General features: G+C 35.6%; 1 protein-coding gene across 3 annotated transcripts in view; it reads left to right on the forward strand.

Moving 5' to 3' along the window:
* Positions 1–27375, forward strand: part of zgc:77784 — a 156429-nt gene that overhangs the window by 91033 nt on the left and 38021 nt on the right. For all 3 annotated transcript variants that reach the window (XM_073922898.1, XM_073922897.1, NM_001431128.1), the window contains 5 exon segments: positions 7982–8106; positions 17967–18138; positions 21569–21774; positions 25149–25230; positions 26618–26786. In XM_073922898.1, coding sequence (XP_073778999.1) covers positions 7982–8106; positions 17967–18138; positions 21569–21774; positions 25149–25230; positions 26618–26786 — 754 coding nt within the window.

The raw sequence follows: 27375 nt of genomic DNA on the forward strand, positions 1-27375 counted from the left end.
CAATATGATATTTTTCTGCAAAAAAAAGTGTCTAATATATAGCTGAAAAACATTTATTGTTGTCATTATAAACTGTTATTGTGTTCTAAAATTATAAACTATTATTGTCATGGTGGCGCAGTGGGTAGCACGATCGCCTCACAGCAAGAAGGTCACTGGTTCGAGCCTCAGCTGGGTGAGTTGGCATTTCTATGTGGATTTTGCATGTTCTCCGCTTGTTTACGTGGGTTTCGTCCTGGTGCTCCAGTTTCCCCCACAGTCCAAAGACATCTGCTATAGGTGAACTGGGTATGCTAAAAATGTGTATGTATGAGTGTGTATTGGTGTTTCTCGGTAGGGCATCTGCTGCGTAATACATAAGCTTGATAAGTTGGCAGTTCATTTTGCTGTGGCGGCCCCTGATTAATAAAGGGACTAAGCCAAAAAGAAAATTATTGAATAAATGAATGAATATTTCAGTTTTCTATTCATAAAAGTGAGTAGTTGACTTTATTTAAGAAAGAGTGTAAACTTGTTCTCTTTACTTATTAAGTAAACAAACTATCTGCAAAGTTATAAAAGTTAAGTCAATGTGTTTACTGACTTTTTAAAGTAAAATAAATGGGTTTACACTCTTTTTTAAAAGGGATGGTCCAGAGTGTATTTTTAAGGCTTGGTTGTGTTTATAAAAAAGCAATGTGTGTCCATGCTTCATTTGTAGAAAATCATGTTCATTTTTCATACAGATGGGGCCTTTAGAAATGCTCAAGAACAGAATGCCATGACTAACCGCGGTTCGCCACAGGGAAATTCTCTGACTCAGGAAAAAAACATTACATTTAGGTGCAGCTGAGCTTCATTCTCAGTAGTGGCCAATACTGAAGGCGAAGGACTCATGTCATGGGTGGCTGTTTCTCATTGTAATTATTATTTTTCTTTCTTTAAACTGATGCGGATTGTTATATCTTACATATATGTCCGATATTTTTACCTGATTACCTGTTATTACCGGAGAAATTCTGTGGTTTTATATTATGTATGGTGTGCTGGGTCATCTCTCTTTTCGTGGCAAGACCACTCGATGTACGATGCCAACAGTCAGTCAGCGAGTTAACTTAAATAAAAAATGAGGCAAATAACTACACAAAGGTTCAGTTTTCAAAAAAAAAAATAACCACCCCTTTCAATAAGCTGGCTAAGGGCCTGATAGTGTAATATTAAAAGAATGTATATTAACTGATAAAGAGAGATTTCAATAAAGACTTACATTTATTTTAGCCATAGTGCAAATGAAACATGTCTCATATATCAGTATTGATAAAAGATTAAGTGTTTCAACCGAAATTGGACATGCTACTCTGGGGTGCACTTCCCAAACAACGGCAAAACTAGTGGTTTAACAAGTATGATGCATCGCTTGGGAAATTAACGATGTAGTGACGAGTGTTTCCCCAATACCGTAGATACAACATTAAACTGTAAGCACTTCTCTCCTTGTGTCGTGTCCTTTGGAAGCCCAAATATCGAAACAGAACTGAGGAAATAGCAGCGTTTGGGCGACATTTTAGTTTAATTAACATTTCAACTTAATTACAGCATTACAGTGCCTTTGGCCACGCCCCTTCGCTGCGCAAGGTGTATGTGCATGGTAAATCCACGTAACTTGAAGCATTTGTGATCTCACTAGTGCGGATGTCTTTTAGTCCCCAAACTTGTTTCGATGTAGGCTTTGCTAAACTTACTCTGTAAGGGCCGATGTCTCTCCTTGCATTGAACTTTGAGCGTCTTACATTCAGAGATGTTGTTTATGTTCACACAGCTACATTACACATCAACCAAAGTTTAAAATATGATATCGTAGTGGACCACCCCATTAAAGTAACTAATCATTTTTAGCAGATTCATTTTTTTATAACTCTCCTAAATTAGATTGTTTTAAAATAATGTTGGAGCGACGCGGTGGCGAATATAATGCTGTCGCCTCACAGCAAGAAGGTCGCTGGTTCGAGCCCTGGCTAGGTCAGTTGGCATTTCTCCTTGGAGTTTGCATGTTCTCCCCGCGTTCGCGTGGGTTTCCTCTGGGTGCTTCAGTTTCCCCCACAAGTCCAAACACATGCAGTACAGGTGGATTTGGTAAGGTAAAATTGCCCATAGTGTATGAGTGTGGATGAGAGTGTATGGTTGTTTCCCAGAGATAGGTTGCGGCTGGAAGGGCATCCGCTGTGTAAAACATTTGCTAGATAAGTAGGCGGTTCATTCCACTGTGGCGACCCCAGATTAATAAAGGGACTAGATGAAAAGAAAATGAATGGGTCAGTATGATTTTTAAATGTTTTAAAATAAGCTTATCCTGTTCACCAAGGCTGCATTTATTTCATCAAAAATACAGAACAAATTGTAAAGTTGAGAATTTTTTTTGCACTATAAAATAAAAGTAGTTTATAATTTTAGTAATTTATTCCAGTGATCTTAATGATGAATTTTCAGCTTTATTACTCCAGTCTTCAGAGTCACATGATCTTTCAGTTATCTCTCAAATAGTAATAATAATATTAATAATTATTAATACTATTATTATTTTACGTTGTTGTTGTCATTGTTGTTGTTGTTGTTGTTACTATTTTTATTGTTATTAATAATGTTTATAGTAATAAAATCAATAATGACTTGAGTAATAATTTCATTTGAAACTACATACAATAAGTATTTAACAATTAATTTTTTACAATAAATGGCGCCTTGATGAATAAAAATATTTTCTTTAAAAAAAAACTGAAAAAAATCTGACCCCTAACTTTTTACCAGTACTGTATGTATATACTGTGTATTTATTTATTTTTTGAATGTATTGAAACTACAGTAAATAAAAGCAATAAACTGGGGTTTAGAAAGCACTGTTTAATAAAAACAATAACAATTGTTGTCAATAAGATACTATAAATAATTTCTTATAGTCTTTGCTTAAATTTTAAAAAGCAAAATGTATTTATAATTATAGAATCTCCAATATGTACAGCTGAAGCCAACATTATTACCCACCCATTGTTTTTACTTTTTTTAAATAGCTCCCAAATGATGTTTAACATATTTGTTTTTAATGATAATAAAAAAAAAAAACATTTGATGGTCAATATTATTAGCCCCCTTAAGCATTTTTTTTTTTTTTTACAGAACAAACCATCAATATACTATGACTTGCCTAATTACACAAGTTAGCCTAGTTAAGCCTGAATACTAGTATCTTAAAAAAAATAAAAATATCTAGTAAAATATTATGAACTGTCATCATGGCAAATATAAAATAAATCAGTTATTAGAGATTAGTTACAAACGTAAACTACTATGTTTAGAAATGTGTTAAAAACATTCTCTTTCCGATGAAAAGAAATTGGGGAAAAATATGCAGGGGCTAATAATTCTGACTTCAACTATAAATACACTGTCATGTTTCCAGGAAGTTCGAGTGAGATTAGTTCTGTATTCAGTGTGTTAACATTCACCTGGGCTCATATGGAGATTGACAAGGCATGTGTTAGTCAGGGGAAAGTGGTGTTTTCTGATCCTCTCAGCAGATGTTTTCTGCTTTCTAGAATAACACTCTTCCAGCATACCAGAGAGCAAAGCCATGGCATCAGTGACTTAACACTTTAAAGATTACGACTGACCACACACATCTGCTGTTTTTACACTTGTCAGACGAAGCGCGCACGATGAGCGGCCATGTGCACGAGAGCTTTTACCAAGCCCAGAGGATGAGCTGTGAGTCAAACACATCGTCGTTCACTGGATCATGTCAGACACGGCCTCTATTAAAAACAGGAAATGGTGCGTTTTTAATTCTGTATGTTTTAGAGGGATATTTAATGCGGATGTAAACATTCTGTTCTCATTTATTTACATTAATGTGGTTCAAGTCAGTACAGTCCAAGTGAAAATCAGTCATTAGATGCATTGGCTTTAGTTTGAACACAAAAAGCTTCTGATTTTGTGCTCCACAGAGGAAAGAAATGTTGCGATTACTTTCAAGACTCTTGAGATTACAAACCTGTTTGATTTATTTCCTCTGTTTGCCATTTTTTTCCCATTAAGACTCTTAAGAATATTAATAATATTACATTTACATTTAATCATTTAGCAGATGCTTTTGTCCAAAACAACTCACAATTGAGGAGGCATTCAGTGATTAAACAAAAAGAGGTAATACACTCCAGAAGTGCTTCTTATACAAAGGAGCTTGTTTGTTGCTCAGAGAATTTAGTGGTAGAGTAATAGAGTGGTGTTTTGTTTTAGAGAGAAAGAGATGGAGATAGTGTTTCTACAAGTGATTTGTCAATCCCACTCACCTGTGTGAAGCACACTTCATAAATGCTCTTAATGTCGACAACTTAACAATGTTAACATGCAATTAAATTGTAATTTTTTATTTTATTTAATTATTTTGTATTTATTATTATAATTTATTATTATTATTAATATTATTATTATTATTAAATAATACACCTATAACATAGATCTCAAACTCAATAGCTGGAGGGCCACAGCTCTGCACAGTTTTGCTCCAAATGTAATGCCTGATTTAGACGGGGCTTCAGCGTCAACGCTTGACAGAGGGCATGTCTGAAGTTGGGGCTGACGCGATTGTCATAACAGTGCCAGCCAATAAAATTAGTGATCTGATTGGCTGACGCGTACGTTTGGCTATTGAAAAGTGGATGCCACTGAAGCGGCGCAGACAGATCCACAATGCAGTTCAGCACCTTTTTAAAGTGAATGGGAAGCAATGACGCCCTGTGTGAATCAAACACAGCTGATCCAACTAATCAAGGCGTTCAAGACTACTAGAGACGATTAAGCAGGTGTGAGTTAGAGGTGGTCGTAGCTAAACTGTGCAGTGCTGTGGCCCTCCAGGTATTGAATTTAGGACCATTGACCCACAGTTTTATGGCTTCTTTATTCAAGTCACCATTCATTGATGATGTTTGGAAAAATGTAATACATTTTTTAAATCATTATGAGGGTAAATAATCAACACCACATTATTATATGTGTGAAAAGACAAATAAAATGTATTAAAATTTGTAAAAAAAAAAAATAAAAAAATCTATCTTCTGTTTCTATCAGGGCTCCAGAATTTTATTCTGTACTGATTTGTTTCTTTCACTCATTATTTCAGTCCCTAAAGCTGCCATACATACACACAAGTTATGCTGTCACATGGGAGTTGTCACCTGCAGAAGTGAGGAGTATCTCCGTCAGCCCCGAGCCACTTCTCTCTATTATTCTCCTCCGCTTTAAGTGATGTTTGTCGTCTTCTCGTCATGAGCTGTTATTTGTGTGGGAGCTTGTAGCCCCGTCAGAAAAAAAGAAGTGAAAATGGAGAAACAACACGGATGAGTCAGATCTCGCGCTTTCTCCCTGTCTGCCTTTCACGCTTTCATACGCCTTCTCTCACTTGAGTCTAGTGTACAAACCTACTGTGAAGTTTGTGAACAGCAGGGTAGCGGTCTGCTTATCTAAACAAAGACACACAGCCTTGAGCCCAGTGCCGGACTCCGAAAACAGGAGAGAAATGGCTGCTCATATATGGCACCAGTGCTTTTTTGTTTGCTTTCGAAATTACAAACCAAACATTCCGTGCTGGAAACAGATGTTTTTTGATACCGCCAATCCTCTGATGTCCCAGCATGAGCCGAGAACTCCAGCGTCGGAATCAGCTTTGCAGTCACAACTAATTACTTGCTTTAATCTGGGCTGAGTGGAGGCTCTATATGTTTTAATCCGACGGCCTTCACGCTAATGTGCAAATCACAGAGCTGAAGAGCCTCAGCGGACAGCACTTAAATGATAAATGATTTAAAATACTGGAGAAATCGCTTCATTTTTTTGTATTGAGTGGGCGATCCTAGATGGTGTTTGATGAGGGTTAACAATTCATTCCCAATGGAAAGACACATTATGAATGATGGCTCTTTAGTAGCTCAGTTGCTTTTGCTAGAAAGAGGATAGATTGGAAGGATTTGTATCACAAAAAAAAAAGAAACCGCAAACAGGTGGGCCAGTAAAGTATACCAAACCTCAGTGTCCTTTTGAATTGGAAACAATTGAAATAGTCAATGCAGTCTCCATCTCCTAACATCACACGATGCAACTAGATTCCAGTGACAAAAAAGGTCATGACATGACTTAACAGCAACAATTCAGTGCAGAATAATGCACTGCAAACATAACAAAATAGACAAGTTTAAAATCTAATTAATAAATTTTAGGCCTCATTAACATTATTAAAAGTGCATGGTGAGTGGCTGAAGTTGTTATTGATAATAATAATAATACAATTCCTTACATTTTATATAGCGCTTTTCTAGACACTCAAAGTTCTTTAAACATTTTTGAGGAGGGGGGGGGGTCTCCTCATCCACCACTAGTGTGCAACATCCACCTGGATAAAGCGATGGCAGCCATATTGCACCAGGCTGCACACCAGCTGATTGATAGAGAGGAGACAATGAAGCAAATTATGATATAGGGATGGTTAAGAGGCCAGTGGGTAAATTTGGCCAGGATGCCGGAGTTAAACCCCTACTCTTTTTCGAAGAACATCCTGTGATTTTTAACAACCACAGAGAGTCGGGACCTCTGTTTCATTTCTTATCCAAAAGATGGCGCTCACTGAGCAGTATATAGTCACCATCAATATACTGGGCATTAGGACCCACACAGACCACAGGTTGAGCTCCCTCTGCTGGTCTCACTAACACTACTTCCAGCAGCAACCTAGCTTTCCCATGTGGTTTCCCATCAAGGTACTGACCCGGCGCAACCCTGCTTAGCTTTAGTAAGTGATCATGTAAGTGAGTTGCAGAGTTAGCTGCCAGCTTGTTGAGTTACAGTCTAACGTTTATGTTTATATGTTTGTTAGCTATTTTAGTTTCTAAATCTGAGGTAAAACGTATGCTGCCAATTTCAGTATAGCAATAAATGTCTCATAAAACAGGTATTCAAAACTCATTCTGCCAACATTTATGCTGAATAAAGCACATAATTATCACCTGAGGTGATTAATGTCATAGTAGTATATGCTGTTGTTCTGCAGTGACATCGCAGAAATAGAAACCCTTTCTTAAATAGAAAAATCGCATATCGATGTTGAGGGTGGTTACAACAAAAACAACCTTTAACATGGAAAATACACCTTTTATCACGTTGCAGTGTCATGTCATGTGTAGCTAGGACACATTAAATGTTTGCTGAGTTTAATGCCACAATTTTCTTAATTTTCTTTTTTTTTTAATAATCAATAATGCCACAGATTAAACACTTTATAGAATGTAAGATATATATAGAATGTTATAGCTACTTAATTGAACCATCATTGTCTATAAGGAACAATAAATTTTTAATGTTTAAAATTAATTATTTAATTGAAAATTTGGCGTCGGTAAGATTTATCTTGCTTCTTCTCTGAAACAAGTCTGCATTTATTTGACAAAATACAGTATACATAAACATTTGAATTCCTTACAAACAAGTAATGTAATCTGTTTGGAGCTTGAGATCCAGGAGGAAGTGTGAAAAAAGACATTGTGATATTGATAAGCCAAATATCTCGGCGGCTTCAGCTGTGGATGGCTGCCTCTCTTAGATCTTGTCTTTTTACAGTACATTATTTTTCCTCCAATGTGTCTCCCGTTATTTGTATTTGTTGAGGATTTCACAAATCTGTTGGTGAAAATCCTTATGTTACAGTGCAGAAAACACAAATAAATATGTGCTTGTAATTTGTTTTTTGTGACAGTTTTTTTGTATAGTGGCTCTAAATAGTCCAAATGCACATTAAATGATACAACCTGATATCTATATAATTTGTTTCCAAAATGTTCTTGCAACATTACAACTCTTCTGCAGTCAGTTTTTTGATCTGTGACCTGATCTGTGTTTGGAGAAGCTAACAAAGCAATGAATCATTTTACTCTCTAAGCAGTTCTTCTCTCTGCGGTTTCAGTGCCCCCACAGATTGATGTACGACCCCTGGATCAAGTTGCTGTCCAAGGACGAACAGTGACTTTCCAATGTGGCACCCAGGGAAACCCGCTTCCTGCTGTTTTTTGGCAGAAAGAAGGCAGTCAGGTGAGTGTCCAACTTATGCATTCTCCTCTGATACCTGTAACAATACATTACAGACACCACACCATTCTTTTTTGCTCAAATTTGAGATGGAGATATTGACCATAAATTTTAGATCAGTGTTTATGCACGTTCACTCAGAATTATTCTCTCTTTTTTTTTTTTACTTTTTATTCAGCAAGGTTTCATTAAATTGACCATAAGTAACAGGAAAGACAATGATAATATTGCAAAAAATTATCATAATTAACACTGTTATTTTAACTTTATATTCAAAGACTTAAAAAAAATCTAGATCTACAAAATCTCCTGACAAAAGTGCTTATGAATTTGTCTAAATGACGTATTTCAGTATTATGTTTTATAAATGTTACTAATGCATATGTATTAAGCATTATTATTTATTGAACATCATGCAAACCGTAACTGAGTTTTGTTGTATTGAATTTACAGTGGGAAATTTACAAAGTATTTTTACTTAATATTCAATTAATTTGTTTTGCCTAAAAGAAAAATCATTATTTTTAACCCATACAATGTATTTTTGGTTATTCCCAAAAATATGCTCATGCTCTTTAAAACTGATCCAGGGTCACAAATATTGAAGTAATAAGTGTGGACTCTAGAAAAGTATAAGTTTTTTGGATGTTTCCCTGTATTGGGTTGCAGCTAGGAGGGCATTCGCTGTGTAAAACATATGCTGGATAAGTTCAGTCTGCTTTGGCAACCCCTGATGAATAGAGGGACTAAGCTGAAGAAAAATGAATGAATGAATGAATGAATGAATGAATGAATGAATGAATGAATGAATGAATGAATGAATGAATGAATGAATGAATGAATGAATTTAGGACAGTTTTTTTCTATATTCAGGTCAAATAAATGCAGCCTTAGGCTACGTTCACACTGCGAGGCTTAATTCTCAAATCAATTTTTTTCTCAGATCTGATTTATTTGCATAGCTGTTCACATTGTTGTTATAAATGTGGCCAATATCAGATCATGGTCCTGACCCGGATACACAAAAGTACAACTACGCACAGCACAAAATGTCTCAATATGCACATAATATGTGTACTGTATGAAGTGAATTAAAGCCCACTGTCAGATTATGTTTAATATAATTATTTCACAGACAACCATTGGGTTTTTATGAACTGGAAATGATTGTTTTGCTAGTTCTAATGTGCATTTCAGTGATTGAAACCTAAAATATGCTTGTTTTTTGATTGAACACACTAGTGATTTGTCATTTATGAAATACGTCTGAACATGGGTGTAGTGAACTCATCAAGGGTTAATGAGCAGTCGCAGATTCAACTGTGAAGGCAGGGCTCACACCTGGTTCATTGGTGTTGAAATTTATATTGTTTGCAGAGTTTGAAAACCTAGCCTATTGTTAAATCATTTGTTATAAACAACATAGACTGTATCCAGTCAAAACTCGAAGTGAAACTGAAAGGTTGCCTACCACCATATTGAAGGATTTTGTCCTTAACAAAAAAAAGGTTTATTAAAGAGCATTAACCTGTTTCATTTGGTTTTGTTAATATATTAATTATTTAAGTGAAATATAGCTATTTCATGTTTGCAGCATGAGCAATACAGAGTGAAGTTTATTTATAAACTAATTTCGAGAAGATCAAGAGAGCAATTATGTTTGTTGTAATGCTGTTTTTGACCACTTGGTGGAGTGTGGGTTTTGAGGAGTATATGGGTAGGCAAAGATTTAGAACAGCAGGTGTGTAATTAGAGGGAATCACATTTTTTGACCTGTTTGGAATGAACTTTTTGGAGGCATTCAATGTGATTTTATGAGCATTTATGTACCAGACTGTGAGTGGAAATTGAGCCATAAGAACTGTCTGTTAAAAAATAATCCTGATAAGCAGTATTTGGAAGATGATTCGTTTGTTGCGATCTCACGTGTCAGAAACAACCCAACAACACCTCAAGTGACAAAATGATCATTAGTGTCACTACATCACGTGCTATAGGATTGCTTGCAGCCGGCCCCGCAATATTTAATTTCTGATTCAACAATCAGACGGTTCCTAAGCCACTAAATACCCTAAGTTCCATATGACAGTCATCTTCGTTTTGAAGAGTCCCCCCTTCCACCCCTACTTCTCCCCCTTTCCTAGATGGGTGGCACGGTGGCCCAGTGGTTAACACTGTTGCCTCACAGCAAGAGCGTCACTGGTTCTAGTCCTTACTAAGCCAGCCGACATTTCTTTGTGGAGTTTACATGTTCTCCCTATGCTTATGTGGGTTTCCCCCGGGTTCTCCAGTTTCCTCCCACCATCAAAAAACATGCAACTTAAGGTAATTGACTAATCCAGATCGACATCATAGACATGCTCCTAGTAAGTAGTTATCTCTTAAGAGCAATCACTATCTGTTCATTAGTTACTATAGCAGAGGAGTTCTCGAGATCTACCTGAGCTCAAACTCCCCTCTTGCCTTGCAAAAGGCAGGCATGCTGTCAAACAACTGTGAACTCTTGAAATAATGACATGTGTCGATCAAAAATAATGTAAAAGTCACATCAATTCCTACATAACCTTTCACACTGTGGTTGGATTGCAAAACATCAGAGCTGAATGTACCTGATTTAATACCACAGTCACATGAATTCCAACATATGCTTTCACACTGTGGTCGGATTGCGAAACATCAGGGGCCTCATGTATCAACGCTGCCTATACGCACAAAAACTTTTCGTACCCCAGATATCATACTTATATTTGGATTTACTAATGATAAAATTAACATGAGAATCTGCATTGGTCCGCGCCAACTTCATGTCTGGCGTACGTGCATTTCTTGTGTGTGTTTGTTTTATTTCCATTGGCTACTCCTAGAGACAATTATGTTAAATTGCACACTACAAAGTATCTCACCAACACATGTGAAAAACATTGCTATTAATTTATAATTGATAAAAAGGGTTGATTGACACAACTGCCTCTTTTCATCTCTCATCTGAATCATTTCATCATTTCAATACAGTAAACTTTAGTGAAAATAAACAGTAAGCTCAAGTGACCAATAAATATTTTTTTTTTTTTTAGAAAAGGAACGACAGAACAGGATAAATACGACTCATAAACAGCAAAACACATAACTCTAGCACGTGCAATATGTAGCATGTGTGCTACTGCTAACAGAGAACATCACAAAAAAATAAATAAACATACCTGAGACAAACACAGCACCAAAGGTTTAGTTGGTTTGCAGCTCTGGTGATATTAATATCTTAAAGTGAAATAAACAAAAATTCAAAGTCCATAAATGCCTATTAATTAATAATTTATAAGACGAGCGATCACCAAAGCAGCTTACCAGCAGAGAGACTTCTTTGGACTGCTGGTAAATAACGTAGCACCGCCCCCTATTGTGATGGACGCGATTGCAGGTAAAAACCAATGGTGAGTGCTCCCAATTAAACCATGAATTAACCCATTATTTTAACTCCGTTACACACACACACACACACACACACACACACACACACACACACACACACACACACACACACACACATATATATATATATATATATATATATATATATATATATATATATATATATATATATATATATATATATATATATATATTCATTTTGTTTTACCAATTATGTGATTTAGAACATATAAAAGCATTTGCATACAAACCTTAGTCTATGGCAATGAGAGTGTTGGCCTTATTAGAGGACTTTGTCAATGGTCGAATCCAAAGGCTCCAAGGTAGCAGGGTGCGCGATGTGTGGCTTCTTGGTGAGTGATGTATTTAAAGATATTACTCCAGATAAGTTTTTTTTATTTTTTTTGTTTTTTTATTTTATTGAGCGTAATTATTTAACTGCATATCAGGATGTAGCTGTTAACCCCCCTCAACAACCCACAAACTGACCAAAAACGCAGATACAATGATGTCCATTCTTTCACTCGGTCAGTTGAAAAGCGGGCGATTGGGCAGCTTAAATACTGTCGGTGCTACCTTGATAAAAGCGGAGGGGTGCTGCTATACCGCTCTAACAAAATATTCCTCTAATACATCTGTGTCTCCCACAGACACAGATACTACTCCAGACAGTAAAGTGTCACCCACAACTGAGGCAACTCTCTCCTCAAAGGGTATTAGTTCAGCACAGTTTTTCTCCAGTCTACTTCCGATAGGAGCACCTCCAGTTCACATTCTGTTCAAAGTTTCTCTTCTTGCTTGCTTTTGCGATTGCTTTTTCATTTATGTTTGCTAAATTGGAGTCATTACCATATTCATATGGGGAAGGAGGCAAGGAGGGGTTTTGCACTTGTCGATGTTGCCCTCAGTTTCATTTACATTTACATTTAGTCATTTAGCAGACGCTTTTATCCAAAGCGACTTACAAATGAGGACAAGGAAGCAACTTACACAACTATAAGAGCAACAATGAATAAGTGCTATAGGCAAGTTTCAGGTCTGTAAAGTCTAAGAAGGAAAGTATTAGTACTTTTTTTTTTTTGGGTACAGTTAGTTTGATATCCAGAGAGGCAATTGCAGATTAGGAAGTGAAGTGGAGACTAAATAGTTGAGTTTTTAGTCGTTTCTTGAAAATAGCAAGTGACTCTGCTGTTCTGATGCAGTTAGGGAGTTCATTCCACCAACTGGGCAGATTGAGCGTGAGCGTGAGCGAAAGTGATTTCTTCCCTCTTTGGGATAGAACCACGAGGCGACGTTCATTCACAGAACGCAAGTTTCTGGAGGGCACATAGATCTGCAGAAGCGAGAGCAGATAAGAAGGAGCAAGGCCAGAAGTCGCTTTGTAGGCAAACATCAGAGCTTTGAATTTGATGCGAGCAGCAACTGGCAGCCAGTGCAAACGGACTAGCAGCGGAGTGACATGTGCTCGTTTAGGTTCATTGAAGACCACTTGTGCTGCTGCGTTCTGGAGCAGCTGAAGAGGCTTGATAGAGTTAGCTGCAAGCCCAGCTGGAAGCTGGAAGTTTCAAATTATTTCGGATGTACAAAGAGAATAAGTGTGAAATTCCACATACGCAGTGTTTCATACATCAGATTTTTTTACTGCAGACGCAGATTTACAGCTTTGTCCGTATGCAATGTTTTAGTATTAATTCAACGCAAGTCCTTGTACATGAGGCCTCAGATCAGAAAGTATTTGATTTAATACCACAGTCACATGAGTTCCGACATAACCTTTTACACTGTTTTCGGACTGCAAAACATCAGATCTGTATCTGATTTAATATCACATATGAAAGTGGCACAAATCAAAGTTGAAAAGATCAGATTCCATGCGGTTCGGGTTGTTCACACTGTCATGACAAAAACAAATCTAAGTTGTACATGGGCATTTACCTGCAGTGTGAGCGTAGCCTAGTGAGCAGGATGTATAGACCATTTTAATGTGGTGATGTCTTTGGCCCATAAACATTTCATACTTGTTATCAAACTCTTTTATAACTGTAACAAGAGTCAATTCAATCATAACTTAAGACAGCTTTCATAACATTATTTATCACTATGTGTCTCTTTTTGGATTCTCGGAACTATAGAAGTTAAAAATGTAAAACAGGAAATATGCTGGGACCATTGGTTTTGTTTACATCCCTTAAAATGGTCTATATTTTGTATTACAGTATGCAATCACGTAAATTCTACACAATTAGTAATGCAGATTTTTAGATGGCTCAGCATTGTCAGCCGGTAATGCAATATTCTCCTTATATTATGTGTGGGCTTAAAGAGCCTGATTGGAGATCAAAGGCAGATCTCTTTACATGAAGATGTTTTATTTGCATCTCAAAGCATGTTTATCAGTGACTCATTAGCTTGAAAACAAGCCTAGAGTCTCTCTCTGTGATTATATTTACCCTTGTTGATGCTGATTAGTGGCGTATTGCTGATTGCATTGAAGAGATGATTCAGAGAGCTGAATTGCCGGAGACGTGGAGCCGAATGTTTTCAGAGCCATTACGGGAAAGCGCCGGGCCTCGTGAAGGAGTAGCAAGAGAAAATTTGACACAGAGGAACATCAGGTGTCAGAGCAACTCCCGCCGGCCAGTAAAAGCACAGCGTTCGTTCGGTGTGTAATGGTGTGTTTTCCTGCTAAAAATAGAGCTCGGTCAGTGCAGAGAGACCACTCAGCCCTGATGGCTTCATCGTTTTGGAGTCATTCGGGGTGTGGTCTGCATTTTAGAGCATGTTTTTCAGGCATTTGCAGCTCTGTGTTCAGATTATGTGCTGGCCTTTTCACCTTCGTCCATTACTTGACTAGTTTAAGCCTCTTAAGGGATGTGGATGGATTCCCCTTCATTCCATGTACATGTGCAGTGTGTACCCCTGTCATGCCAACTCAAGCACTACAAAGAGACAAGCTGCTTTTGACAGCAGATTCAGCTGCGTGAAAAAACACCAACCCAATCACAGCAATTTGTCATTTTTTGGTTTACAGGCTAATTCGTATTAATTTGTACGATCTCATTCATGCATTTTATGATTTGCTCATCCTCCAACGAGGGATGGGTTTAGGGGCATGACTTTTTTTGAAAACTGTAAGGTTTTATACAAATTAAATAGCATAAATTTGTATTAATTGCCTACTTTTCTGATGTTTTCCCCAAACTTTGGGGTGAAAATACACATAAACAAGTGCTCAAATTGTTTAATTTGTTTACAGTTTTGGATGTAGAGGAGATTAATAATCCGCTCAGAGACATTTTGGAAGCATGCTCAAACATTTCTTTTTTGTGTGTGTATTTGTTGTTTATTACATTTACATTTTTGAAATGTTTTGAAATATTTAAATATTTTTTTAAAATTATAATAAAATTGAAAATTCAAAAATATTGAAATATAGTTTATAATAAATTTAATTTAATAAATTTTACATTTGTCGGGTGAAGTACAGTATGTTGATCATAAATTAAAAATAGTTGAATTAAATTGCAATAGCATTTGACAATATTTGTCTTTTATTCTATTTTGTATTAAATAAATGTCTTTTTGACTCTTGAGCATTAGAAAAACCAACAAATATTTCTCTCAACCCCGAACACTCATTGTATATGTACAGTAAATGCATTGTGGTTAAAATCATTTACTGTACATTGAAGATCAATGATTATTAATTTAAATTATTAAAATACAGATTTTACAGCCATTTTGTCTCCATGAATTCTATAAATTCTAAAAAAAAAAAAATTAAATTAAATTAATTATCTTAAATGATCATTAAGGGGCGGCACGGTGGCTCAGGGGTTGGCAGCTAGAAGGTTGCTGGTTCGAGCCCCGGCTGGGCCAGTTGGCATTTTTTGTAAGGAGTTTGCATGTTTTCCCCTTGTTTGCGTGGATTTCCTCTGGCTGCTTCGTTTTTCACCATCACCACAGCCCAAAGACATGCGTTATAACCTATTGGAATAGGTGTTTCCCAGTACTGGGTTGCATCTGGAAGAGCATCCGCTGTATAAAACATATGCTGGAAGAGTTGTTGGTTCATTCTGCTGTGGTGACCCCTGATAAATAAGCTGAAGGAAAATGAATAAATGAAATACTACTTAAACTGAATTCAGGCATTATAACAATATAAGTACATCATGAAAAATGTCTATTAATTTTGATCATTTTAAAGATTACTCTTAACAATATTTATTAATCATTAGTGTTCAAATATGGACCACAAGACCAGTCATAAATATCAATTTTTTCCTAATAAACAAGCTTTCTATTGATGTACTGTATGCTTTGTTAGGATAGGACATACTTGGATGCATCTATTTGAAAATATGGAATTTGAAGGTTAAAACAACAGAGAAAATCACTTTTAAAAAAGTTTGAATTACTCAAAATTTAGTATCTGATGTGTGTATGTATACAATAGTGAATTTACAAAAACTCTTCATGGAATATTGTCTTTACTTAATATGATAATAATACTTAATAGAAAAATCCATCATTTTGATCAGTATTCAGTGTACGCTCAGACATTACTTGAAACAATATACTTCTTAAGATTTTGGGGGAACAACTTAATTGTTTTAGGTAAAATCAATTTGTGTTGGGACAACATGAAGGAATCAAGGGGAACCCTGTATTTTTTACTGTTTAATTTTGACTATTGCTTATGCAGCAAAAGACTGGTTTTGTAGTCCAGGGACCCATAATAACTTTAATGAGTGTTCAGATCTAGATGCAATTAACAATAATGAATTCTAAATGATTTGTTATCAACTAACTTTACTCATGATGGCTGAGTGGACTTCATATGGGGCTAGCTCTGAATCGACACAAAACTGACAAAGTTTTAGATTGTAATTTTTTTTCACAGCATGTAATCATTGCTTTAATCATGTTCATTTCTGCTGGAATACTGTCAGAATCTAAATGATTGCTACATGTGTGCCATTAGAGAGAGCGAGAGAGAGATACTAGCTACCAACATTCAAATACTAGCTCTATATTGATGTTGGTGAATGGTTTCTGCTGTTCTGGGGTGCAATTCCAAAAACCATTATTAGCCAACTAAGGTCGCAAGTTTCATCATTACAAACATAGTTCGTTAATCTGGCGTTTCCCAAATCCATCGTTCCAACGAACGTTCGCAAACCTCTCGAGCTGTTGTTAAAAACATAGTTTCTGGTTTTGTTCTGTTCCCAGTTATCCCCCCAATGCCCTATCCGTTAAGAACATTCTAATATTTAAATTTGTAATGATTAAAAAAAACATTAAAGTCATCTCTTGTAGGTATAATTTGCTTTCAATGTATTTTTACAGTTCAGTTTTAGTGAAAATTATTATTACTATTATTATTATTATTAATGTCGGATTTTTCATTTCTTATTAAATAGCTTACTGTAAATTACGCCTACAACCATTAACGATTTCAAAGATTTATATATGAGCTAAGAATACATGTTAGATCAGTGACTTTAAATGTTGAATATTCTCATTAATATTTGTTAAGAAAACATGCTGTTTACATATATTTCAATTAATATGAAAAACAAGTGCAACAGAGAAACTAGGTTTTTTGGAAACACTCGTCACTACATCATACTTTTTCCAAACTATGCATCGCACTACGATGGTACAGCCGCGAGTTGTTTGTCGTTGTTTGGGAAATGCACTCCTGACCGTCAGCTGCAGATGTGAATGAATGGCGGCAGAAAGTAGTTCCTCGTACAAAAGGGTTTTTGAGACTCTCCGTTTTTGATTTTCTTTTTTATATACATGATTATGCTGTCCAATTGTTGTGTAAATGCAATAAAACACTCATAGCAGTGCGATATGGCTGTATAGCATCACTGGTGGGACACTAAAGGCAATTGGCCTGCAGCCTTGAGCCAACACATGCCTCCCACCAGAGCCGATATACAGCCATATTGCACTGCTATGAGTGTGATATTGCTCATATATTATAGGAAATACTGTGAAATTTTCCTTGCTCCATTAGACATAGCTTGGGAAATATTTCAAAAAGAACAAAAAGTTCAAAGGTGAGCTGTCTTTAACTGTACAACTAAGCATGAATTAAAGTAAACTGAACTGAAATGTACTGATATAATGTGGACTCCTGTTTTTTTTTTTTAAAGCTTTGCCATTATATTTCACCTATATTCATCCATCCTGACCTTTAAACAAAATTCAATTAAACAGGCTGTTTTCACCTTTCAGTATTGATAAGTGCTGCATTGTGAACATTAGAGTACGCCTACATGCTCTACTTCATCAGGCTCTTTCAGTGCAAAAGAACAAGGACAGTCCTGTTTTCCATGGCCATTTGTAACTTGTAAAACAGACTTTCAGGCTCTGGGTATTTTGCCCGTGGTGTGAACTCAAAAGTCTGTCCTCTTTCATAGATGCTGCTTTTCCCCGGCCAACCTCCTTCCCAGTCAGGCCGTTATTCAGTGTCCATGAGCGGAGAGCTGTCCATCTCGGATGTTCACTCGGAGGACTCGGGTTATTATATCTGCCAGGCCATCAGTGTGGCAGGGAGCATCATCGCCAAGGCTTTGCTGGAAGTGGAAGCCGGTGGGTATCTGGGATTACTGTTTATCCCACCCAGCAAATGGCGTCTCTGGAGATAATTGTGCAGAAAACCCCTAGTATTAGCAAACTGCCTGCAGTGAGTACACACAGCTCTTCATTTTGATGTGCGTTACTTAAATGGTGAAGCTGGATTTTAATTAATGGTGCTTGCTGAAGGATCACTAAAAGTGAAGTGCGCTTGAACGCTCTTAAAAAAATAAAATTGCTGTATCTCGTACTCCATTCTCCTAAAAGTATGTGCGTTTTTTAGTAAACAAGTTCAGGACTTTAATAATCAGCTACACTGAAATAACCAATGTTGAAAGAAATTGCTGGAATTTTTTTATAAAAAAGAAACACACAAATGGAATGGCCTTTTTGTGTAAAACATAATCTAATAATCAGCTTATTTATTGTACATTAAAAATATATATATGTATCGGCTTGTTTTTTCAGTAAGAGTAGATAATAGATAGCATTTGTAATTAATTGAATATTATTTTTTATTAATATTCAATACACAAATCATACCAATCAAATTAGTCCACACAGAAAGACCCTTTATAAACAAATATGATTCAGTATATATAGATGATTCAGTGATATAGGTTGATAATATATTTAATCAATATATTAAATTAATTTATTAAATTGGTTGCCAATTTTATACTGTATGTCACATACTACAACCTAAATCAAAACCTTTATTAAAACATATGTTTACATAGGTTCTTTCCGTGTGGTATTTCTCACTTATTTGCCATAGTAAAATTGCAAAACATGCCAATTACATGTGATACCAATTTTAAGTGTTTGTACAGTAAATCAGTTTTTGCATTTTTTTTTGTTAGTTCTTAGTTTTGCCTTGATAATAGAAAATATGATCAAGGCATCATGTATGACAGTTGCCAAAGTGAGATATGAGATATTAAGGAGACATGTCTTGTATTTACATATATGTGGATATTAGGAAGCAATACAAGAGACCTATATGGCCTGTATATGCACATATATGTACCTCAATTTTGCCTATATGTGGCATATGTACGCGTATATAGTATCATATATGTGCATATATACTGCATATAGGTTTCATATATGTGCATATATCCTCATATAGGCTCTTTTAATGTGTGAGGGCTGCATGATAATGGATAAAAATGACATTGCAATATTTTGTGTTTTTGCGATATGAATACAATTTTACCAGGTAGCTTGAATAGCTCTATTTGGAAAGAATTACTTAATTTAGATTGATTGAGAGGATTCTGTATAGGAGTGAATCACACATAAACAAAATAAAAGCATAGATTAATACAATAGAGCAAATATAAAAGTCATATAGACAAAAAACATTACATAATAATGTCTAACAACTTAATAATCAATTATAAAAACAGTGTAGTTGTCATTTAAAAAACAATTCACTAAAATAAATCTTTATTATAGATACAAACTGTGCAATTTCTTTGCCCTGAACACAGTTACAGGCTTTAAAAACATGCAAATGATAAACCTTCATTATGGTTCAATTCTGGAGTGACTCTACAAATATCATGTGTTCTAAACTGTGGCTCCAGTGGGCCATTCATCATACCTGAATTACTCAATAAGCTGGAATTTGTTATTGATGAATTGACATGATCCAGAATTGTTTAGTTCTTCAAAACTCATTCAAAAGTTGTTGTCATGGCAATAGGTCTGGTTCATTTCAGTTAAACAGGATAAGATTGGGTCATTTCAAGCAAAGGTAATACTGAAAGTATGTACCGAATGATAATAATTTTTTTTTTCTTACAGTAGATTATATCTGGAATCTACAGTCCGAAACAAAAGTACAAAGACTGTAATGGGTGGTTCTCCACAAGGGGTTCAGAGAGGACAATTATTATTATGGATTTTTTTTAGATACAAACGCGTACTATTATAAGGTACAGACCCTTAGTACAATTAGTGAAAGATAATAGACATGGCCAATATTCTCTTCAGGAAAGGAATAATAATTTATGCAGTGATGCACATGGTTTGATAGCTAATATGCCGGTGATTTGATGCTTCGCAAATGTTGCAGACACCTTTATCAAAATATAAAACATCTTTTTTGATGCAAAATTCCAAAAATTATTTCAAAAAGCCATTTATTAAACAACTTGAATAGGCTACTATAATGAAGAAAATTCACTCTAAACGTAAAACTAAATGAATTGCTAATTACTCTTGACACATGAAAGTGTAAAGTCTGCAGCCCACAACAAATGTGGAAAGTTATTGCACATCATATTTAGCAAACCATTTACTAAGAATTTTATATAATTATGTCATTACGCTGCCTTCAACCAATCATTGCATTGCTGATCATGATTTCGAGGATCGATAGATCAGTTCACAACACACAAAACAATTTCAGATCAGACATCCAGACATCTGATTTGTGAATTTGTTTGAAAAACCATATTGGCCAGAGATCAGTTATCAAGATTTAAAGATCCAGGATCTGCCAAATCTTCTTAGATCATTTAAGCGAGACATGAAGAACGAACCCCAGGTCAAATAATCCTAATATATAAACTCAACATTCCTGCGATGTGAGGATTCTGTAACAATATAGAAACATTTTACAAAATTTATTTATCAATATTTAAAAGTAATAGAGACAACAAGTTCTGAATTCCCCTAAAAACATGTTTGTTTCTTTTAATAAACAAGTTCTGGACTTTAATAATTGACTACACTGAAAAAAACTGATGTGGAAAGAAATTAGTGGAAATTTTCATAAACAAGAAACACATAGAATTAAGTATGAAAGTATAAATGATGGAATGACATTTTTGTGTGAAACATAGTCCAATAATCTATTTATTTATTGTGCATTAGACAAAAATATTGACATGTTTCCTGTACAAATATCTAAAAATTAAAAGATATTAGGATTAAAATTGCCTAAGAAATTAAATGAATTGTTTCCTCATCATTTACTCAACCTCCAAACTTGCAAAAGAAGATATTTTGAAGAATGCTGGAAACTTCTGCAGTATTTTTTTCCCAATAATGAAGTCCCAGCTTCTAACATTGTACAAAAAATCTTCTTTTGTTTTTAGGAAACTCTTAATAATTTGAAACCACTTTTGAGTAAATTATGAGTGAACATTTCCGTTTTAAAAATAATTTTCAGACATTTCCCCCCCCAAAAAAGACTTTTTGTAGTGTAATCATCTAGTCAGCGATCTTTACCTCAACAGTTCAACAATATCTCCATATTTATACCCTTGCGTTCTCAAAAAATGTGATTACATTTGACTGCCAGTTGCACTTGCATAGCCATACGAGTGAGTAATAAGTCAGCCCGATCTTCTGACGCCAGAGGCGGCGTTAGACAACTGGACAGATGCAAACACACTCCTCACACAAACACACTCTGCTGTTTATCCTCCAGGCCCATCAGATCTAGTCCCTCCAATTATCCGCCGAGGTCCAGCCAACCAGACGCTCGCTTTAGGCTCCAGCGCCCAACTGCAGTGCCATGTGATGGGCAGTCCGATGCCCGGCGTCAGGTGGGAGAAGGACGGGCGAAGCATCCCGAGCGATGACATTCACATACGCCTAATGGAAAACGGCACTTTACACATCAGCGGAGTGAAGGTATTTGACTGACGCCTCGGACAAAGATGTGAATTGTTTGCTTTGATTAGAGCCGTGAAAAGCGAACAGAGAAAACATCTCAAATGGAGAGAGAAGAGAGAGAAGCGCACCTGAAATAATGGTGTCCATTTGAGCGTTTCTTATTCCAGACAGGCCTTCCATCAACGCATGCAAAACACTTTTAGCCGCGCAATGTTCATAAATCAATAAGCAACAGATTTGATTGCTCGCCGTACATTTAGGTGGAATGTAATTGTTCGTACAAAATTGCACTGATAAAGTGGAAGTGACACTAATCTGTGGTTTCCTTCCAAGATCGGAGCAAAGAGGAAGATTTGTTTTAATTGACTTTGGCGTTCATTCATCAAGAAGGTTCAGTGGAAAAATGGCTCAAGACTAAAAGTTCTCAGAGCGATATATCTGAAAAAGCAGGTACATCTGTCATGTTGCGATATAGAGTTTGACTTAATAGATGCACTGCATTAGCTTACCAAATGAAGATGCAGGACTGAAACTACAAGTAGAACTCTGTAATATTAAAGCAGCCTATATATATATATATCATACACAGCCTCATATATCATTACATGTATGAATCATGAATGTGCTCTATTCAATATTTAGTTCTTAAAATGTGGATTTTATTTTATTTTATTCATTCATTCATTTATTTTCTTTTAGGCTTAGTCCCTTTATTAATCAAGGGTCGCCACAGCGGAATAAACCGCCAACTTATCCAGCATATGTTTTACGCAGCGGATGCCCTTCCAGCTGCAACCCAACACTGGGAATTATATTATATTATATTATATTATATTATATTATATTATATTATATTATATTATATTATATTATATTATATTATATTATATTATATTATATTATATTATATTATATTATATTATATTATATTATTCCAGAAAGTTCCAGAAACATTTTACACTGTTATTTATCAATATATATATTTTAAGTAGTAGAGCTAACAACTTTGCTGAAAAACAATTCTTATTTTATATTTTTTATGATCTACAGTAGAATTTTTCAATTGCCATGATGTGTGCAAGCGATTCAAGGACAACAAAAGTAATAATCCAAGTGCAGTTTTATAAGATTAGTAATACAGGCAGGCAATGGTCAATACAGGAGCAAAACAGGAACATACAGGTCATCCAAATCGTAGTCATCAAACAGGTGTAAGGTCAGTACAAGCAGTGAAACAGCATACAACAATAAGACCAGGCTTGTGTTCAAAATACGGCCGGCAAAACATACTGTACAAGAAATACTTGATACAACAAACAGTGACAGCAAACAAAGACTCAGCTTTGATCTGGTGTATGTGTTGTGTATAAGTAGTCTAGATGATCACCATACCTGTCAACATTGGGATGTGAAAATAAGGAATATGGATTTTTTTTCGTTTGATTACATTAAATAACAGGAGTCACTTTAAAAATGCCCACATCTAACAATACAATGTAAGAATCTGACTGCTTTCTTAACTTTTTATGCTTATTCAAGATAAAATTAAAAAAAACACCAAGATCAACATCTTTAGATATTATTATTATTAGTTATCTGTATATGTCTGTTTGAACACACACCCAAAAGCCAGACTTTCACTCCACTTCAAATCACGTGTACAGAATCCGTTTGGGAAACAGCATCTATTCATCACTATAGAGTGCGTCAGCTGACAGTCATGCACCTCTATATGACTGTTTTGAGGATTGCATAGGACGGGTGATGGCACCTGTAATGAAATGGAAGAGGATTCGCACCGTTTTTACATTTATTTCTAAGTTTTCTTTCCTGAACAAAGTGAAAGCACAGAACAGACTCGCATTTAAGAGCAAAGGGCGGCCCCTGGTGGTTCGGCAGTATGAATTGCGTATAGGGAGGCTTGGCTCTTTAATGTTTCTTGCCACCCTTCATAGAAACACTGAAAATACAGGAGAAATACCGGAAAATACCTTTATGGGATGATAGCAGGTTAGAACTGTAAAATACAGGCGAATCCCGCAAAAAAACGGAGTGGTTTACAGGTATAATGATCACTGATGATGCCATTTAGCTTTGTATGAGTCATCAGTGGTGACCAGCAACTGGTGTGTGTGTGAAATGGCATGATGGGAACTGTAGTTTGTTAGTGTAATATGTGTAGTTGGAGTGGATCGCTTGTTATAATGACATTTAATCTCAGAGTAAAAGGCCAGTCTGAATGTAGAACAGATGTTTATTGTGATTAGGTTTAACAATGCAATTAGTACCTTGATTCTAAATCAAAATTTATTTGTGTTTTTATTTATTTATTTTTTTGCCCATGCAGCAATGAATACTGGATTTTTTTCAAAAAGTCATCAGAATATACAGAATGTGCTCAAATTCAAGATATTAAAGAAAATGTGATGTTTTATTTTATTTAGCATAATTAAGAGAGATGCCTTGACAAAAATAAGCATGATGTTAAAAATACATCATAATGAGGAATATATGATGACGAAATGGCGAAAATAGTTCCAAAAAAATCTATAGCAAAAACGCAGTAGTGTTTTCTTGCTCAATAAATGGCTGGCTAAATTCTTGCTCATAGTTGAATATTTACATGCTTCTTTCAGTCTTGTATACTAACAACTTGCTACTTTTTATCCTTACTTATATGCTTACATACTTATTCACATCTCATCCTTTTCAAATTTATTTTTCCATCACATTTCCATGAACAAAATGTAAAATGTTTAACCTTAATTTTACAGGATTGTGTAAATTTTGTATTTTATCAACTCATTTCAGCACAGCACTAGTAAACAGCCATAATTAGTTCAAATGAATGATATAATTACTGTCTTTTAGGAACATTCTAGTGCTGACCCATTCAAACTGTTTTCCTATTAAAATTTCATTCAGAGAAACTCATTAATTCCTCTTCTCAAATTCCTGTAAATTCATGGTCAGTTCAGGTCAAGTTCACGCTAAAAAGAAGCCTTCCGTTTTTCAACCTTGATTTTAAATAACACTCAAGAGCTCAAGAACGACTAAAGAGAAGCAGCTGTACATTGTGCAAGTTTTATTCGCTTCAGAATCCAAGAACATCGAGATGAACTGAATGCCATCTGCTCTACAAGGTCCGCATATCTTTAATTGAGACATTTGACAGATTGCACCGCGCTATTCAGAATATAAAACAGCCATTGAGAATGTCAGCGGAGCTTCAACAGTCACGACCTCAAACTAACAGAAAAACAAACCGATCGGCTGCGACAATACATTTGATGGAGGGAAAGAGAAAGAGCACACAAACTACTTCAGAAACATCGCATGTTAGCAATTATCTTTGTCATCTTTCAGAGATGATTTTTGTCTCCTGTTGCTAGGATACAGATTCGGGGACGTACACCTGTGTGGCATCCAGTGGCACCAGTGAGACAAGCTGGAGCGGGACGGTGACAGTTAAAGGTAGATTCAAGCTTTCTTCTTTCAAAAGTCTGACACTTCATGTCGGGCTGAGCCATTAATTGCATTCGCGATAATATTGCAAAATTAAAAATGTGATTTTAAGAGTAAATCTGCAGGGGGAAAATCTCTAGAGGAAGCATCAGGTTACAAATTTCCATGTTATTCAAAATCTCTGAGGTGCCCTTTGTTTATAACATCTAGACCTAAAGAATAGGTGTCATTGAGGGTGAGTAATTGAGACCTTAATACATCATTGCAACACAAATTTAAATATTTTAGATAAAATCCAGGAGCTCTCTGACCCTCCTTAATGTGGCCAAATGCAGGTTTATTAAACAGAGATGGTCAGGCAAGAAATGGTCAAAACAGGGGCAAACAGATGTACTCTGGAAATCCAGAGTCGTAGTCAAATACCAGGCGAGTTATCAGAAGACAGGCAGCAGACAGAAGTAAAACAAGAAAACAAGGCTAGGGTATGACACAGCAAGACAAAACAAGAGAAAAGCGTCATAAAACTTGTCATTGTTTTTTCGTAAAATTTGTGCAATTGATCTTTGTCAAACTAGGGGCTCTTTTTTGACAATCCTTGCGCAAAGTGCAAAGTACAGGGCGCAAAAGCATTAAGGGCGCTTTAGAATCCACTTTTGCCATTTTAAGGACGGAAAAATACACTTTGTGCCCTTACAGTGTTGTACTTATTCTCTTAATGAGTTATAGGTGTGTTTTAAGAATAAAGCAATCAGAGTTTCATCTCCCATTCCCTTTAAGAGTCAGTTGCGCCGGGTCATAGCGCATTTGCTATTCACATGGCCGACTTTTTAAGTGGAAAAACTGAACCCTTTACTTGAGAGAAAACAGTTAAACAGAGCATCTGCAGCGCCAGAATCAGAGATGAGCCTCCTCATTCTTTACTTTTACTTTTAATTCCTGTGGATAGGGAAACGTGTTGTATGCACAGACATCCATTAGCCTATACTTAATTAATTTTGTTTGTTAAGCGCAAAGATTTGTTTCAAAACTTTTTCTAAATTCAGTTCTAATTTCCAGCAAACTAATAAATGAACAAAAATAAAGTAGTGTGTTCAAAAAGACTGAGTTATATCTAAATACACATGCTATTCCCCATATGGTCTAAACGCTGACAGGTGGGCAAATCTTAGCTTGTTTTTAATAAAACAAATATCAATATAAATATAATAAATAATACTGCTAATAATAATAACATTACACAAAATCTAATTATTATGAATAAACTTTTTTTTTTTAAGTTGTTCAGCCCTAATTTCTAGATACACATGCTGATGATTTGAATGTACAGTCAAATGTCCTGGGTCAGGAATGCAATCTTGACGAGCAATGTGTTTGTTTGTTTGTTTGTTGTGTTCAGCATCTGGATCGTCGTCTGTCCAGCGGGTCTCTCAGTCGCTGCAGTTGCCTGGACCTCCGCTGAAGCCTGTGGTGACGGATGTGACCTCCAGCAGCGTCACTCTCACCTGGCAGCCCAATCCTCATGAGGGTGGAGCAGCTGTTACTTCATACATCATCGAGGCTTTCAGGTTTTTCATGATTCTCTTTATCATAAATAAACCTACTGCTTACTTATTTACATTCACTTAAAAGCTTTCAAGTCAATATTATTTACTCCTTAAATACATACATGTCATTTCAGGTCAATTTATTTTTTATTTTATTAATTTTATTTAGTCTTTTATTTATTTATTTTTTATTTTATTCATTTAATATTACTTATTTTTATTTATAACAGTTTGTTATTTTATTTTATTTTTTTAAGTTTGAACGTTACTGATTTATTTAATTTAATTGAATGATTTGATTTACTGTATTTTATTTAGCTTTGTCAACTTAGGCTACCGATCTATGGAACTATAGCCCTGCATTTAAGCATGAGTCCATTGGCGCCCGACTTTTTTATGTACCAAGGACCGGGCTTTGGGCCAATTTTCACATCATATCTTGCACACTTATCAGGCTTTTTGCCTGCTTTAGAAAAAAAAAAGTTTGATGACATCTAATGTGTGCAGTTGGGAAGCACCAGTGATGCCTTGCGTATAGAGATTTCCAGCCATGTGCAATGGAGAACATACAGAGAAAAATTGCCAATGATGCCAACTTCTGGTCAACTTT

Source organism: Danio rerio, chromosome 15 (genome assembly GCF_049306965.1).
Source record: "Danio rerio strain Tuebingen ecotype United States chromosome 15, GRCz12tu, whole genome shotgun sequence".
In the NCBI taxonomy this organism is placed as follows: Eukaryota; Metazoa; Chordata; class Actinopteri; order Cypriniformes; family Danionidae; genus Danio; species Danio rerio.